This window comes from Pseudorasbora parva, chromosome 10 (genome assembly GCF_024679245.1).
Source record: "Pseudorasbora parva isolate DD20220531a chromosome 10, ASM2467924v1, whole genome shotgun sequence".
In the NCBI taxonomy this organism is placed as follows: Eukaryota; Metazoa; Chordata; class Actinopteri; order Cypriniformes; family Gobionidae; genus Pseudorasbora; species Pseudorasbora parva.
In genome coordinates this window covers 14045885-14061507 of record NC_090181.1, presented here as the reverse complement: position 1 = coordinate 14061507, position 15623 = coordinate 14045885, and the positions used below count along the sequence as shown (strand labels likewise).

The window sequence follows — 15623 nt, the reverse complement described above, 5'->3', positions numbered from 1 at the left end:
TGTCCTCCTGATTTCAGGCAGCAAACATCCTCTTGGCACACAGCACAGAAGATCAGCAGCATTGACAACATTTAAAGCCCTCTACCCCTTCACTGCCAGAAACGATGATGAGCTCTCCTTCGAAAGCGATGACCTAATTGAGGTCAGTTTCACAAAAGAAATGTAGAGAAGAAAAATGTTTTGTGTGTGTGAGTGAGTAAGAGTGAGTGAGAGTGTGTGTGAGTGAGTGAGAGAGTGTGAACATTCATTTGTTAAAGAGTGTGGTAAAGTGCTTGCAAGAAAAAGAAAAAAAGTGAGTCTTCAGCTGCTTCTAGAAAGATGTAAGGGTCTCAGCAATTTGGGTGGAGGTTGCTTTACAGCATACAACATGCTGTGAAAGTGCTCCATGTTCACACTATGAGATTTAGAGTTTGTTCAGCAGGATTTGTGTTTGTTTAGGTGGATGAGAGCGTAGAGCGAGAGCAGGGCTGGCTGTACGGTAGCCGACAGGGGAAGATGGGCTGGTTTCCTGAGAGCTATGTGGAGAAGCAGACCAAATCTGAGGCTCCACTCGTGGCCAAACAAGCCCTGAAGCCACAGGTCAACATTTCTGTCAGGTGTGGTCATTAAACTGAATATGCTTCATTTACATCTGTAGCACAATAATTTGTACACACTTTTCCTTATGTACACTCACAGACAAAGTGCATGTACCTACAGTACCATTGCAGAAAACATTCACAGCTACAAACTGCATGCCTTTTATATGAAAGAAGCTACATTTATTTTTAGTACATGACCTGTTCACACCAAGTCTGGAATTATCAAATATTACCAAACAATGTCTGATGTCATATTTTTGTTATTCTAATAATAAAAAAATAAGCAAAAAATAAATAAAACAAAACTATCAATTGATTATAATGATTTTGTGTGAAATATTTCATAGAGATGCGCTTTCATTTTAAATTCTTGTTGAGCATGACAGTAGAATGTGGAATTTTCTAAAACACCTTCTTCACCAGCAAACTGAGTGACGGACAGAGTGGATCACGGCTGAGCTCTGCTTTCACCCCAACCCATGCCACAGGCTCTGCCCCTTCCAACCATGGTCAGGTATGCAGGATTCCTGGAAAATTACCACTTAGTGTTTATATAGGGTACAACTTCCTTGTAGTGGAATGCAATGGCATTTGCTGCATGTTTTCAGGTGGTGGGGAATGTGCAAGCTCAGGCTCTGTGCTCTTGGACTGCAAAGACGGACAACCATCTCAACTTCTCCAAAGATGATGTGATCACAGTTCTGGAGCAGCAGGAGAACTGGTGGCTGGGAGAGCTCAGTGGCGTTAAGGGGTGGTTCCCCAAAACCTATGTTACAGTGCTGAGCGGCAGTGACACACAAGCAGAGTAAATACACACACCATGCTGAAGTGGTTGTGATGTTGCTACTTACTTTTTTGACCTTATAAATGAGTGTGTAGCTGTGAGTGTTTCATGTACTTTGTCTGTGGAAAGTGTAAATGTGAATGCTGTTTTTAAACTTTCATACTTAAAACTCACCGGTTTCCTGAGGTCTCAGTGTTGCGCAAAGACGCAATTTTTTTCTTTGCTTTGCTTTCTCATTTTGACACTGAAACACTATTTGATCATCTTGTTTGTTGCTTGATATTTATTTATTTCCCCCCCTATAGTTCTACTGATGGATCTGATACAACAGATGGATCCAACTATGAAGGTAAAATTTCCCCTTAAATGTAAGAGAAGATATTTACATAGGAGCAACATGTTAAGAGACATTTCTATATGATTATATAGATTAAATAATAAACTACAAAAACATGTTTTTTTGTACTTTGTAAAATTCTCTAATCTCTAAAATTCACATTATGCAGGTTGCTGTCACCTAATAATTATTTTTTATGCTTATTGTTATTATTTGTTTACACGCTACCATTCAAAAGATTGCAGTTGGGAAGATTCTTTTAATCTTTGCAAACAGTAAAGCAAAAAATTATTACAAACAGTAATTTACAATTTACTGTTTGTAATGATTTTGGACAAAGTTTCTTCCTCTCTATTAATTTGATTAAAAATACAGTAAAATATTACTACAATTTAAAATAAGTGTTAATACATTTTATAATGTAATTTATTCCTGTGGTGGCAAAGCTGATTTTTCAGGAGCCATTACATCAGTATTCAGTATCACATGATCATTAAGGAATCTTTCTAATGTGCTGATTTATTTGTATTATCATTATTATAATTATTATTTTTTTCCTGTTGAAAGCAGCTTAATGTTTTTGTGAAAATGTGATCCTTTTTCATTTAAAATTCTTTACATATAAATGTCAAAGTATATAGCGTTAATTTAGAAATGTCATGCATTTTCTGAAAAGTATTCATTTATTTTAGAAAAAAGACCCCAAACTTTGTAACAGTGTTGTATGTGTGTAATTAGTTTTCTAGTAATTAGTTCAACACGATTTAAATCTTTCTTGTGGGTAACCCAAATATTCATTTTGTGTGTGTGTGTGTGTGTGTGTGTGTGTGTGTGTGTGACATGTATATAGTGTTTATGTCTATTAATTTTTAGCATGTTTTGTGTCTGTTTGTTATGCCTATGAACACATCACAGGTTTATGATTCTGAGTTTCTATAAACCATGTTTGTATGTTGATCCCATCATCAGAATACGTGGCGCTGTACACTTACGAGAGCCCTGAGCCTGGAGACCTGACCTTCAATGAGGGAGACACCGTCCTGGTATCAGAGAGAGAGGGGGAGTGGTGGAGAGGCAGCATCGGAGACAGATCAGGAGTCTTCCCCTCCAATTATGTCAAGCCAAAGGAGACTGATGTAATTTTATTTTTATATTTTTAGGGATACTGGCATTTATACATGTTGTTAGTTGTGATACAACTTGTTTTTCTCATTAGACTTCAAGTCTATCTGGTAAACCTGGAATGCTGGGGAAGAAACCGGGTGAGTAACATTTCTATGCAGCATTAAAATTATAGTAATTCATTTACAGTTTGTAGTTTGTAATTTACAATTTACTGTTTGTAGAAGTGGCCCAGGTGACCACGGCACACACTGCTGCAGGTGCAGAGCAGTTAGATCTCACTCCAGGCCAGCTCATCCTCATCCTCACCAAGAACCCCTCTGGCTGGTGGCTCGGGGAACTGCAGGTGACAGCTGTTACCCCCCTCCTGAAAACCACTTGCGTTAATCAATGCACTAAAATTCATTCATTTTACAGACCTTTGGAGTTGATCAAATCTTTATTTTCATGATGCCTCCCCAACTGGATACTTGTAATTTTTTCCACGTATTGTCCAAATAATTACTTTGATAGACAGACAAATAAAAATATATATTTTTTAAATTAGCTGCAAAATTATTTATTTGTCTCTTCAGGCCAGGGGGAAGAAGCGTCAGAAGGGCTGGTTCCCTGCTACGCATGTCAAGCTCCTGGGCTCAAACAGTGGCAAATCTACACCTGCATCTGCGGCTGGTAAGAAACGGCATAACTATCCAAGGTTGTTTTATTTCTCTATGTATCTCTCCTCATTGCTCTCTCTGTCCTTCCTCACTCTAGTCGGCCAAGTCATTGCCATATATGACTACACTGCAGCGAACAAGGACGAGCTGAGCTTCTCGAAGAGTCAACTTATTAATGTGCTGGACAAAAGCGATCCTGACTGGTGGAAAGGAGAACTCAATGGGGTCACAGGCTTGATTCCTACCAACTATGTGAAAGTGACCACCTCAGATTCTGACCCCAGTCAACAGTGTAAGTAAAGACCCATAAACGGGGCCTACTTTGGTTCTGTGTTTTGAATTATTTTGCAAGTTTTTGATTGCCTTTTATTTTATTTTGAAAGTTAACTTGGGTTCAGATTATATATATATATATATATATATATATATATATATATATATATATATATATATATATATATATATATATATATATATATATATATATATATATATATATATACATATATATATATATATATATATATATATATATATATATATATATATATACATATATATATATAGTTTGTGCTGTTTAAATATGGGTGTTTATTATCGGAAAGAGATTGAGTTCATGACAGTGTATTACAGTTTTATTACTTTATTACAATAACATTTTTATCCACTACTGTAATTACCAATACCTAGTGTTATTTAATGGTGCTCTTTTGGTTAATTTTATTTTGGGGGGTTATAAGAGAAAGTATATTTTCCAGTAATTCCCATTTAGACATGTAGTAACTAATGTTAGACTTTTCTTTTCCTCCTCCATAGTTAGATACAATCAATTTTTCAGACATTCTTTACCCCTTCCACTTTTTTCTTCTCATTTGTGTCCTTCTCTGTAGGGTGGTAACACCTTTTCCTCCCTTCGCCCATGAGAGACCCACCCAATCACCCTCCTTTATCTCTCCTCACCCATCTCATTTGTTTTAAACTAAAACACGGCTTTTCATTCAATTGACTGAATGTCTGGACCGATCCTAACTGATTAAGTAGAGGGATAGTGAGTCTTTCTGTGGTGTTTCTTTTTGCGAATTTTCTTAAATTTTAATTTGCTTTAAAGTTTCAGTGTGGCAGCTTCTTTTATAAGATGGGACTTTACATTAGAACTGCTGCACCTCTGTCATTTTAAGGGATGTTACAAAGTGTGAAACTGTGATACACTTAGCATGAATTGTAGTTTTAATGCAGCTTTAAACGGTATTATTGGTCTCTGGCTATTGAAAGCACTTTGACATTTTAAAGAACAAACAACTGTCACTTTTTCGAGGCAGTTTCACCTTTTCATTCTTTTGCTTACATTTTATTTGTATTCAGTTTGTTTGAAATCAATGTAAAAACTAAACAAAACTCAACTTGTATTACTGTCTGTGGTGTATTTAGTGTTATAGTTATGCTGCTGCTATTTTAAGGTCAATGCTTCTGCCTTAGGTGGTATTGTTACATATTTAATGTATTTTATGCCTTGTTTGTGCATGAATCGCTTCTGTATAAACAGATTTGTTAATATTATTCTAGAAACTATGCAAGTAGTTGTGAAATTGTGGACGAATGTTTGCTTTAATATAATTTTATTGGATGTTGTTAATAATCATTCAAATATCTCAAATACTTTGGATCTTGTACTTATTTGATTTGAAGAAATCTAGACATTAAAGTCTTTTGAAAAAACACAAGTCGTTCTTTTTTAATTGTTTTAATATAAGAGTTCAGTGCCAATGTAAAAATAAAAAATAAATTTCCAGATACCCATTAAAAAATAACAACAACATAGCACACAAATATTCCAACTTTTATCATCTGAAGTAAAATACAGATATGTTTTGGTCCAATTTTTTGATCATTATAAATAGTTTATATTTTCGCCATTGAATCAAAATGGACATAATATTGAAGTACTTATTATATATTATTTATACATGCACATCACTCTTTTTCTTTTCTTACAATGATATCTCTTTTCTGATGATACGAGGGTTGGGACAACCTGTCACTCACATATAGATATATTTCATTCAGATATATGTCGCAATAGGTAAGAAATTACTAACACAACTTCCATTTTATGCAGACTTTAATAAATTATCAACAAATTAAAAGTTTAAATAAAGTTAAAAGAAACTATATTGGCTATATTGTCTTATAAAACCTCCATGAATTTCTGGAGACTTACTGACAGAATTAATTTAGCTAATCTTCACTTCCATCTAGTTATCACTTATCCTGCTGTTGTATTGTGGGTGAAAACAGAATGAGTAATCCTGCATGCTTGCAGTGTTCATTGCAGTAAATGAGCAGGTTCACAAAGAACAGCTCAAGAAAATGAGCGATCATTCAGGGGGTAAACTGCTGTTTTTGCGGCTATGGAATGTGAATGATGAAGACACCATGGATGGTCAAAGGGACAGACCATCAGCAGGTAAGGATTCACGCAGGAGCAGTTTGGAGTGTCATCAATACACTGCAACTGACATTATTCTGCTTGGTTTTGAGTGTGTTTGCAAAAAGACTGTTGAAGGATCTCATGGAGCTGTCAATATGTGTATTTTGTTGTGTTTATGGGATTCAAGTTTCTGGGTGAGTTCACCTGTATGGTTTTCTTATAGGGTGTGCTGACCAGACCACTTTGGATTCAATGAGCCCGCAGGAGAGGAAAAGGCAAGGGTACATCCATGAGCTAATTGAAACTGAGGAGAAATACATAGAAGACCTACAGCTGGTCCTAGAGGTACACAATAACAGATTGTATATTCACATTTTATCCAAAGCAACTTTACCGTAAAGGCACCGACAGTTTTAGTGGCGCCACAAAATTAAAGAGTAAACCAAAATGATGCAAAGCTATATTTAACAAATATTTTTAATATAAAATGTATTAATATATTTATTGATTATTTTTGATTATTTTGTATATTATTTATGGAAAGTCTATATTTGTTTATATGAAAATTAAATTGTAATTTCTGTCATGATTTACTTTAGTGATGTATCATTAAGCTTTGTATTTAAATTGGGTCATTAATGTAATAGAAATGTGAATTATTTTTGAATTTGGTGCCTTCTAGACTAAGAAAAGACAGAACATGTATTTGTCTCATGGGGATGATAGACAACAATTCCCAGAATGAACTTGCTTCGCTGCCCTACAAGGCCACAATTTATGTCTCCGTTTACATAAATTGCTGAAGTAACCATTTAAGTTGTTCCAAAGGAAGATAGTTGGAAGAACGTCTGTAACCAAGCAGATCTCAGCCCCCATTGACTACCATTTCCAGTAGGAAAACAGCACTATGGTAGTCAATGGGGGTGAGATATGCTTTGTTACAAACATTCTTCTAAATATATATACACATTTGGAACAACTTGTGGGTGAGTAAATTGATTGGGTGATCTATCCCTTTAAGCTTTTTTTTGTATTTTGGGGTTATTCATTGTGACTTATAATTTTTTTTAAAGTACAAAAGTCCCAAGTAGTGTAATAATAAAGTATAATTATTAGAATGAAACATTATTTAAAAATTATTATTTTATGAAAAAAAGTAATTTTATGACAAAAGCACTCTGCAGAGCATTTTTTTGCTGATGATAAAATTATATTTACTACTTTGTTCTTTCTTCCTTGTTTCTTTAAGGTCTTCCACAAGCCCATGTCTGAATCAGGCCGTCTCACTGAGGCTGAAATGAACATGATATTTGTCAACTGGAGGGAGCTTATCCAGTGCAGCTCCAAGATGCTCAAGTATGTGAGGCTAACTTGAAAATATGCTTCTTTTTCCAGTATGCAGTGTATCATGCATGTGTGTGTTGGTTCAATTTGGCAGGGCCCTGAAGACAAGGAAAAAGGTTGGAGGGGACAACATGCCTGTTCACATGATCGGGGACGTCCTGGCCTCTGAGCTGTCACACATGCCGGCCTACATCCGCTTCTGCAGCTGCCAGCTGAATGGAGCAGCGCTTCTGCAACAGAGAACCGATCAGGAGCCAGACTTCAAAACTTTCCTCAAGGTAGCCACACATACTTCACTTGCAAAAAAGACACATTGATATCCTTAAACTTCTCAGTTGAAAACTTAATTTAATTTATTCCAACTTAATAAAACCTGTGTTTGGTTAGAAAATGTCCCTAATAAGAGAGGATCTTTTTTATTTCTTGTTTTGTTTTGTTCGTTTTTTCAGAAAATTGCAACAGACTACCGGTGTAAAGGAATGCCTTTGTCCAGCTTTTTACTCAAACCTATGCAAAGGATTACCCGCTACCCTCTCCATATTAAAAATGTGAGTACTGTGGAAAAAGACATTTCATTTTATTTTTCTACAGCTTTTATTTTCGATATTGATAGTGAAAGCAAATGATTAGTGTGTTTTTATTAAATACATGTGTGTATTTGTGTGTCCAGATATTGGAAAGTACTCCAGAGAATCATGTGGACTATACTCAGTTGCTAGAGGCTTTGGAGAAGGCAGAGCTACTGTGCTCTCAGGTGAACGAGGGGGTCAGGGAGAAGGAGAACTCTGACAGGTTGGAGTGGATCCAATCCCATGTGCAGTGTGAAGGCATCACAGAGGTCAGAAAGCACAGCGTTTACTCATGTGACATTTGAAAAAGTTTCTATATCATCTTTTTTTCTGGTACAAGAAGTAGCTTATGATTAAAATGTAAAACATGCATTGCAAGATCAATCATAGTCTGACGTCTGAATGCTCTGTAAGGCTGAATTTATTTGTACAGTACAAACAGTAATATTGTTAAATATTGCTACAATTTAGAAATAACTATTTTCTGTTTTATCATGGTTTTAAATGTCCTTTATATTTCTCTGATGCAAAGATGAATTTTCAGGAGCCGATACTCCACTCTGCACTCTTAAATGGTGGTGTAAAATATTCTGAGGGCTGATTGGTTCAAAGACTTTGGCTTAGATTTCATATATAATGCTTTAAAGGTACAAGTAAATGTCTTACTTTTCTATTTTACCACTTATTCCGTCTAGAATCTGACCTTCAACTCTCTAACCAACTGTCTGGGTCCTCGTAAATTGCTGCACAGTGGGAAGGTTATCAAGACCAAGAGCAATAAGGAGTTATACGCCTTTCTGTTCAATGACTTTCTGCTGTTTACTCAAGCTGTCAGACAGTTCACTTCCTCAGGAACGGACAAGCTCTTCAGCCCCAAATCCAACACCCAGTACAAGATTTATAAGATGGTAGGGTTCCAATCCTCTCTATAGAGAAGTATTCTTTTTATCGTTAAACCTTTGGGGGAAAACACTGGGATATTGTTTAATGTGTATGTTTGTGTTCCCAGCCTGTGTTTCTCAACGAAGTCCTAGTGAAGCTTCCGTCAGAATCCTCCAGTGATGAGCCTGTTTTCCACATTTCCCACATAGATCGTGTGTACACACTGAAGACTGAGAACATTAACGAAAGGTCAGTTTCAGTCTTATCAGCAAGACACTATTTACTGCATACATGGGATGTTTTATGAACCGTTCATGGAATGTTATCGGCACACTGCGAGAAGGGGGAAAAAACAATCTCGCTGCTGAAATTACAGTGCAAGAATAACTGACAGAATTTTAATGCAAACTATTTTATCTGCTTCTAGGAAGATATACATGCATATATAGTTTTTATTATGCTACAAAATGTTTAATATCTTCCTAAAATCCTGCTAGGACTGCATGGGTTCAGAAGATCAAATCAGCATCAGAAGGATTCCTTGAGATGGAGAAGAAAAAACGGGAAAAGTCCTATCAGTGTAAAAAAAATTGGAACTACTTACTTACTACTTACACAACCATCCAAAGGTTTGGGGTCTAACGGTTCTTATAGAAATTATTACTAGCAAAGAATGCAAATCTATTTTATGCGGTTCTTTTCAACTTCCTATTGTGTTTGGAAAAGTATGGAATTTGATTTGGTTAATTTCCAGGTCAGCCCATTTCACAGTGTGCTTTCTTGGCTGCCACAGTCTATGCATTAAAACAGGCATAAGGGCTTGAAATATGACGTGCTGCCCTAACAAAATCCAATTTTTACCATTTTTTTATAGACCCTTGAACCTAGCATAAACTTATCATTATTTTATATATATATATAATTTATTTATTTTTTTACTCATTTTAGGGGTGCTGTATATAGATATTTACAGATGACTACTATATGCTTAATATGAAATAATGCTGTATGAACCATTTATGTTAAGTGTGGTCTGAAAATCTACAGAGAGTCTGAAAAGTATGGAATTTTGAAAAAGAAAAGGTTTTCAATATTGATGATGATAATAAGATTTTTTTTTCTTGACCTCCAAATCAGCATGTTTGAATGATTTCCATAGGAAAATAAGAATAAATTACATTTTAAGGTAAAATCAATTAGAAAACACTTCTTTTAAATTATAATAGTTTCACAATATATTTTTACTGTATTTATGATCAAATAAATTCAGACTTTGTCAGCATAAGAGACGCCTTTCAAAAACATTAAAGAAATCTTACTGACCCCAAAATTTTGAATGGTAGTGTATGCCATAGTCTTTAAAATATAAATAATTATTACATAATATAACAAGTATCCCAAGGTCATGTCTTTTACAAAAAATTTTTTAATCATTATTATTTTTAACAGCTCGTTCAATGAAGGGAAGTGGAATTGGTCGCCTGCTTGTCACCATCTTGGAGGCAAAGGAGTTAAAATCCTCCAAATCAAACGGTGAGGGATTTCATGATCTTCCCCCATATATGCATTAAATGGATAGTTCACCCAAAAATGAAAATTATCCCATGATTTATTAACCTTCAAGCCATCCTAGGTGTATATGACATTATTCTTTCAGACGAATATAATCAGAGTTATACATTTAAAAAGAAAAAAAAAACCTGGCTCATCCAAGCTTTACAATGGCAGTGAATGGCAGCCCAAAATTTGATGCCCAAAAAAGTGCATCCACCCATTATAAAAGTAATCCACACGCCTCATGGAAGGTCAATAACTCCGATTGTATTCTTATTCCGAATGTAGGATGGCTTGAGGGTGAGTAAATCATGGGGTAATTTTCTTTTTTGGGTGAAGTACCCCTTTAATGTTCCACAATATCTTATAGTATAATAACTTGTTTTTTTTTTTTTTAAAGGAAAGAGTAATTCATACTGTGAAGTGACCATGGGTTCTCAGGGCTACACTTCCCGAACCATCAATGACACTTCCAACCCCAAGTGGAACTTCAATTGTCAGTTTCACATTAAAGATCTGTATCAAGATGTCCTCTGCATTACAATATATGAGCGGGAGCAATTTTCACCAGATGGTTAGTATAAAAATAGCGAGTACAAGACTAAATGATTTAATTTAAATAGTCTTAAACCAAGCTATTTTAACATGTATAATTATTACACATTCCCTAAATTGTTCCATTTCTCTTTCTCCCTCTATAGACTTCTTAGGTCGCACTGAGGTTCCTGTAGCCACTATTAAGAAAGAGCTTGAGAATAAAGGTCCGTCCGAAAGGAGGCTGCTGCTTCATGAAGTTCCCACCGGAGAGGTTTGGGTTCGGCTTGACCTGCAGCTTTTTGACCACAAAGCCCCCAAATGATAAGGAGAGTAGATGATCCTTCAAAACGGCACTTCAAGCACATCATCTCACCACTAACTGGAGATCTTCAAGACTGACCTTTGCCTTAAGATGTCCTCTACTTCCGTGGAGCATACTGATGAATATGTGATGACAGGGAAGACAAGTTTGCCTTCACAACTTTGCCAAGTTTTGCTTTTTATAAAGGGACAGGAATGAAAAGGGGATTTTTATTTGTTATTTGTTTTATTGCCTAAATAATGATTTACCACTGGATGCAGCTATATCTCAGGACCTATATTTTGCTTCAGATATACTGTCTTTTATTGCTGTATTAAAAGCTATATTTGTTATAATCGTAATTTGCCTAGATCTGAAGTTGATGAGAACTTTTTTGAACTTGAATTTTCTCATCAGGAACACTAAACCAGGTGGTGTTGTTTTAATTAATTATCTGTCTGCCTTACCTGCCAATTCTTCCATTTAACTTCACCATTTTATAATTCATTTGCACCAGAAATTTTTATTAAAATCTTATAACAGCTTATTTGTCTGTGTAACAAGAAAGGAACTTACTTTGCAGAGCTTACTAGTTTTTATTTACGAAGGTACAAATTAGGGGATTAACAAGGGATGATTGGTTAAATGTCTAATAACGGTTGATTTTTGTGCTTGACTGAGTTTTATTTATGTTAATTTATGCGTCTTGGACTATCTGCACATTTTACGCTGCCCATTATATCTGGATTGCCATAAAGCATTCAGATAAGGTCTTAATATTGTATATTTTTGCTGAGTTGGAGTAGTATGAAGAATGTTTACTCAAGAGACTGAGTCACTGAGTTTGTCTTTTAGGTTTATTTGTTTTAGTTTTAAATATACATGTAATAAAGTTTGTTAAATATTCTGCAAAGTTTTTTCCCCCTGCCCTTTTTCCTTTCTCTCTCTTGCTAGGTTTTGATATTCGTTGTAGCCAAGTATTAGTTTTGAGAAAAAAAACTCTAGTATTGAATTGTACTAAAGCCCTCTAAGCACAAAATCAGGTTTCAGATGCAAATAAAATTAATTTAAATTTGTAAGCATACTGGGTATTTATGTTCAAAACAGATTAAATATTTTATCAACTTACTTGGTTTATAAAACGCCCACTTATGAATATTAATTAGCGTACATTTCTTGGTAACCTTGGAGATTCAGTTCAGCCAGGCGGTTGTTAAGGGTGGCGTTACCGTTAAATGCGACCTATCTACTAAACATTTTGAATACTGTTTAAGTAATTTCTTAGACATTAATGATATGAACCCATTTCCAAAGTTATTAGAAGAAAGTCTCATTAACACGAAACATGTCGAGTGTGCAGCGATACTTGTGGCTAAAACAGGCGACTTAACGGCTGCGTCTAATTTTACAGTAAGTACTTCAAGACTGCTTTCATACAGATAAACATGTTATTTGAAGTTGTATGTATACTATTTGTTTAAGACAAAGTGTCCATTTAGTTCAATCAGTTTAATGTATTCAACAGGTCTGTCCAGAACAATCACGAATGTTTATAGACTCATTCAAACAGGTGAACGTAACGAGGGAGAGAGGACTCAACTTCAGGAACAAGCTCTACACCTGCGTGCGTGCTGACAAACGCTCGATATACACAAAATGTGTAAGTAACACACTAAATATACTCTACATGTTTAATTAAACCTATTTAAAATATTAAAAACAAGAACTAAATATTAATATACAAAAATATTAATATTAAAAAATATTTAAAAAAAATTATTTGGAAATTAGAAAAAGGTATAAATTGCGTATTTTTAATGTAGTGTAAAGGCAAAACATGTTTATACACTTTTTGTTATGCTGGTTTAAACTCTCTTCACATGCTGATAGCAAGTGAATTTAATATTAAAACCAGAAGTCTCAAGACCAAAAATATTCTTCCAATCATTGCATTCGGTCCGAATACTACGGAAGCTTATTGCATTCACTTGAGAAAAATAAATGTAGCCTACTCTGTTTTTCTGAATTAATGACTTAATTATCTCAGAATTATGAGATAATTTTTCATGAATATTTTTTTTGCTCTGTTTTTCTGAATTAATGACTTTAATTTTTTCTTGAAAAAAAAATATTTTGTACTGTTTTTCTGAATTAATGACTTAATTATCTCAGAATTATGAGATCATTTTTTAATGAATAAAAAGTTTTTGCTCTGTTTTTCCGAATTAATGACTTAATTATCTCAGAATTATGAGATCATTTTTTCTTGAAAAAAAGTTTTTGTTGTTTTTCTGAATTAATGAGATCCCTCAAAATCCTGCTTTTAGCTGGATTGCATGGACGTAAACATGTCCCGCCTTTCAAGTTTAATCCAGTTTTATTTTACTTTGGGTTTGAAACATTGCTGCTGTCTTTATGCAATATAAATGGTATTGTTTTTAGTGCGTCAAATTTGTGCAGACACCTCAAGAATTTGCCTGTTTCTCCATATCAGATATGGTATGCTTTGCGAGCCCGATCATATGCACGCGAAAGACATATTAAATCATCTGCACTTGCAGATGATTTAATCATTAGCACTTGCATTATCTCAGTATACATTCCACACAATATACATTCCAGACGTTATACATTAGACACGATTTCACACACGTACTATTGATACGCATTACTATGTGATCGTGTTAAGATGATGCATCTGAAATGCATTCAGGCTGGCTACGTGGTGACACAAGAGACAATCAGGCAATTGTTGAAAATACTGGATCAGTGCAATAGCAATGTCAAGCAGATCAGAATGTTCTTTTCTGCTGTCTTGGGGTGTCTGCACAAAGCTCACGCACTAAAAACAATACAATTTTTATTACTTAAAGACAATGTCTCAAACCCAAAGTAAAATAAATCCGGATTAAATTTGAAAGGCGGGACATGTTTACTTCCATGCAATCCAGCTAAAATAGAGCTCTTGGCTGGATTTTGAGGGATCTCATTAATTCAGAAAAACAGAACAATTTTTTTTTTCAAGAAAAAATTAAGTCATTAATTTAGAAAAACAGAGCAAAAAAAAATTATTCATGAAAAATTATCTCATAATTCTGAGATAATTAAGTCATTAATTCAGAAAAACAGAATAAAATATTTTTTTCAAGAAAAAATTAAGTCATTAATTCAGAAAAACAGAGCAAAAAAAAAATTATTCATGAAAAATTATCTCATTATTCTGAGATAATTAAGTCATTAATTCAGAAAAACAGAGTAGATTTTTTTTCTCAAGTGAATGCAATAAGCTTCCGTAGAATACAATGCCGTAGAATACAATGTCTTACCTTCCAGTCAACATATTTCCATACCTTTGCGCAGACATGACACGTTATCAGCGTGTTCCTTAAGGCTATGCAGAGTAGTAGACATACAGTCACCAATTTCCACAAACAGCAGCTTTTTACAGTTACTCCTGAACCAAAACAACGACTCACAAAATGTTCGTTTTAAACAAATTTCAGAGCTCAGTATGTCATTACACAAAAACATCTGCAACGTTTTAATTGTAAGGTTATTTTACATGGTTATTAAATAATAACCTAAATAAAACAATTATGGAACGTTCTTTATAAGTTACATTTAGGTTATTTAAAAATAAACACCTGTAGGATACAGAGGATAGGACAAGATGGAGGCAGATGATTCGCTGTGGCACCCCAGAAGGGAAAAGCCGAAAGAAGAAGAAAAATAAACACCCTGCAACGTTGTTAAAACGTTATTTTATGGTTGCAAACAAATAAATGTATTGACCCATAAGCACAGATAAATGGTATAGAACACATCATCACTTCTTCCATCATGTCATCACATCAGAATTAATTTACTGATTTTGTTTTATTGTCTTTGCTTAGGAAGGACATGGCCTGATATTGGTGAGAACTGCACTGTATGTGATTGTCGCCACATACTCACAGAGCATGTATCCAAGTATCTGTGTGGAAGCAGTTGAGAAACTAGGTAGGCTACAATTCCAACCAAAAGTTCAATTCATTTTCCTGCTCTAGTTTAATGTTTTTTGATCATAGTTTCTGCATGTATTTCAGCCGAGTATCTGCGTGAAAAGGGAAAATGAAGCTCATCGTATCAAATCTGAAGAAGTGTTCAGTGTGATTGTAGTAGTACTGATGAGAAACTGTAAACTGAAATCAATTTGCTTAGCTACAATGTAGGTTGTTTCGTTACTACTCAGACAAACAAGGAATCATGCTTTTGTATTCATGTAGTGGGATTTTAATTTACATATTGAGATTTGGCATCTTAAAATATACACACAACAGTAGTTTTACATCTCAACACTGAACATAATGACACACAAACTCAACTGCCACAACTTAGGCAACAAGGTCTTTCACAGAAAGAATATTAAACTCAATAGAGAAAAAAAACTGAACTGAATGTTATGGCTGTTACTATTCATATGAGCAGGAAACATGGGGTGGGAACCATAGTCTTATATTATTCAGTTATTTTTTTGTTTAGAAAT

The 15623-nt window shown here is 34.6% G+C and overlaps 2 protein-coding genes across 5 annotated transcripts in view; both read left to right on the top strand.

The window, feature by feature from the left end:
• Window positions 1–12011, top strand: part of itsn2b (intersectin 2b) — a 38675-nt gene extending 26664 nt beyond the window's left edge. The window contains exons 19-39 of one of the 4 annotated variants that reach the window (XM_067455211.1): window positions 18–142; window positions 439–596; window positions 1005–1095; window positions 1190–1386; window positions 1671–1714; window positions 2672–2838; window positions 2919–2964; window positions 3049–3170; window positions 3400–3496; window positions 3581–3775; window positions 6135–6256; window positions 7161–7267; window positions 7350–7533; window positions 7705–7803; window positions 7926–8093; window positions 8520–8732; window positions 8834–8955; window positions 9204–9286; window positions 10156–10239; window positions 10661–10834; window positions 10962–12011. In XM_067455211.1, the coding sequence (XP_067311312.1) occupies window positions 18–142; window positions 439–596; window positions 1005–1095; window positions 1190–1386; window positions 1671–1714; window positions 2672–2838; window positions 2919–2964; window positions 3049–3170; window positions 3400–3496; window positions 3581–3775; window positions 6135–6256; window positions 7161–7267; window positions 7350–7533; window positions 7705–7803; window positions 7926–8093; window positions 8520–8732; window positions 8834–8955; window positions 9204–9286; window positions 10156–10239; window positions 10661–10834; window positions 10962–11119 (2756 nt within the window). In that variant the 3' untranslated portion in view covers window positions 11120–12011. Of the gene's footprint in view, window positions 1–17; window positions 143–438; window positions 597–1004; window positions 1096–1189; window positions 1387–1670; window positions 1715–2671; window positions 2839–2918; window positions 2965–3048; window positions 3171–3399; window positions 3776–6134; window positions 6257–7160; window positions 7268–7349; window positions 7534–7704; window positions 7804–7925; window positions 8094–8519; window positions 8733–8833; window positions 8956–9203; window positions 9287–10155; window positions 10240–10660; window positions 10835–10961 lie in introns of all 4 variants that reach the window. The other 3 variants (XM_067455210.1, XM_067455214.1, XM_067455212.1) reach the window with 3 other exon arrangements.
• Window positions 12012–12292: 281 nt separating this feature from the next.
• Window positions 12293–15320, top strand: pfn4 (profilin family member 4). Its single transcript, XM_067455218.1, has 4 exons — window positions 12293–12508; window positions 12624–12758; window positions 14992–15097; window positions 15184–15320. The coding sequence occupies exons 1-4, from the start codon at window positions 12395–12397 to the stop codon at window positions 15210–15212; spliced, it is 384 nt and encodes a 127-aa protein (XP_067311319.1). The 5' UTR covers window positions 12293–12394; the 3' UTR covers window positions 15213–15320.
• The last annotated feature ends 303 nt before the right edge of the window (window positions 15321–15623 follow it).

Bases quoted from the DNA above. Each gene is read 5' to 3' on its own strand.
- pfn4 (XM_067455218.1), top strand. From the start codon at position 12,395: ATGAACCCATTTCCAAAGTTATTAGAAGAAAGTCTCATTAACACGAAA. The intron at 12,759-14,991 runs GTAAGTAACACA...GTCTTTGCTTAG, and splicing joins GCTCGATATACACAAAATGT to GAAGGACATGGCCTGATATT. The intron at 15,098-15,183 runs GTAGGCTACAAT...CATGTATTTCAG, and splicing joins GGAAGCAGTTGAGAAACTAG to CCGAGTATCTGCGTGAAAAG.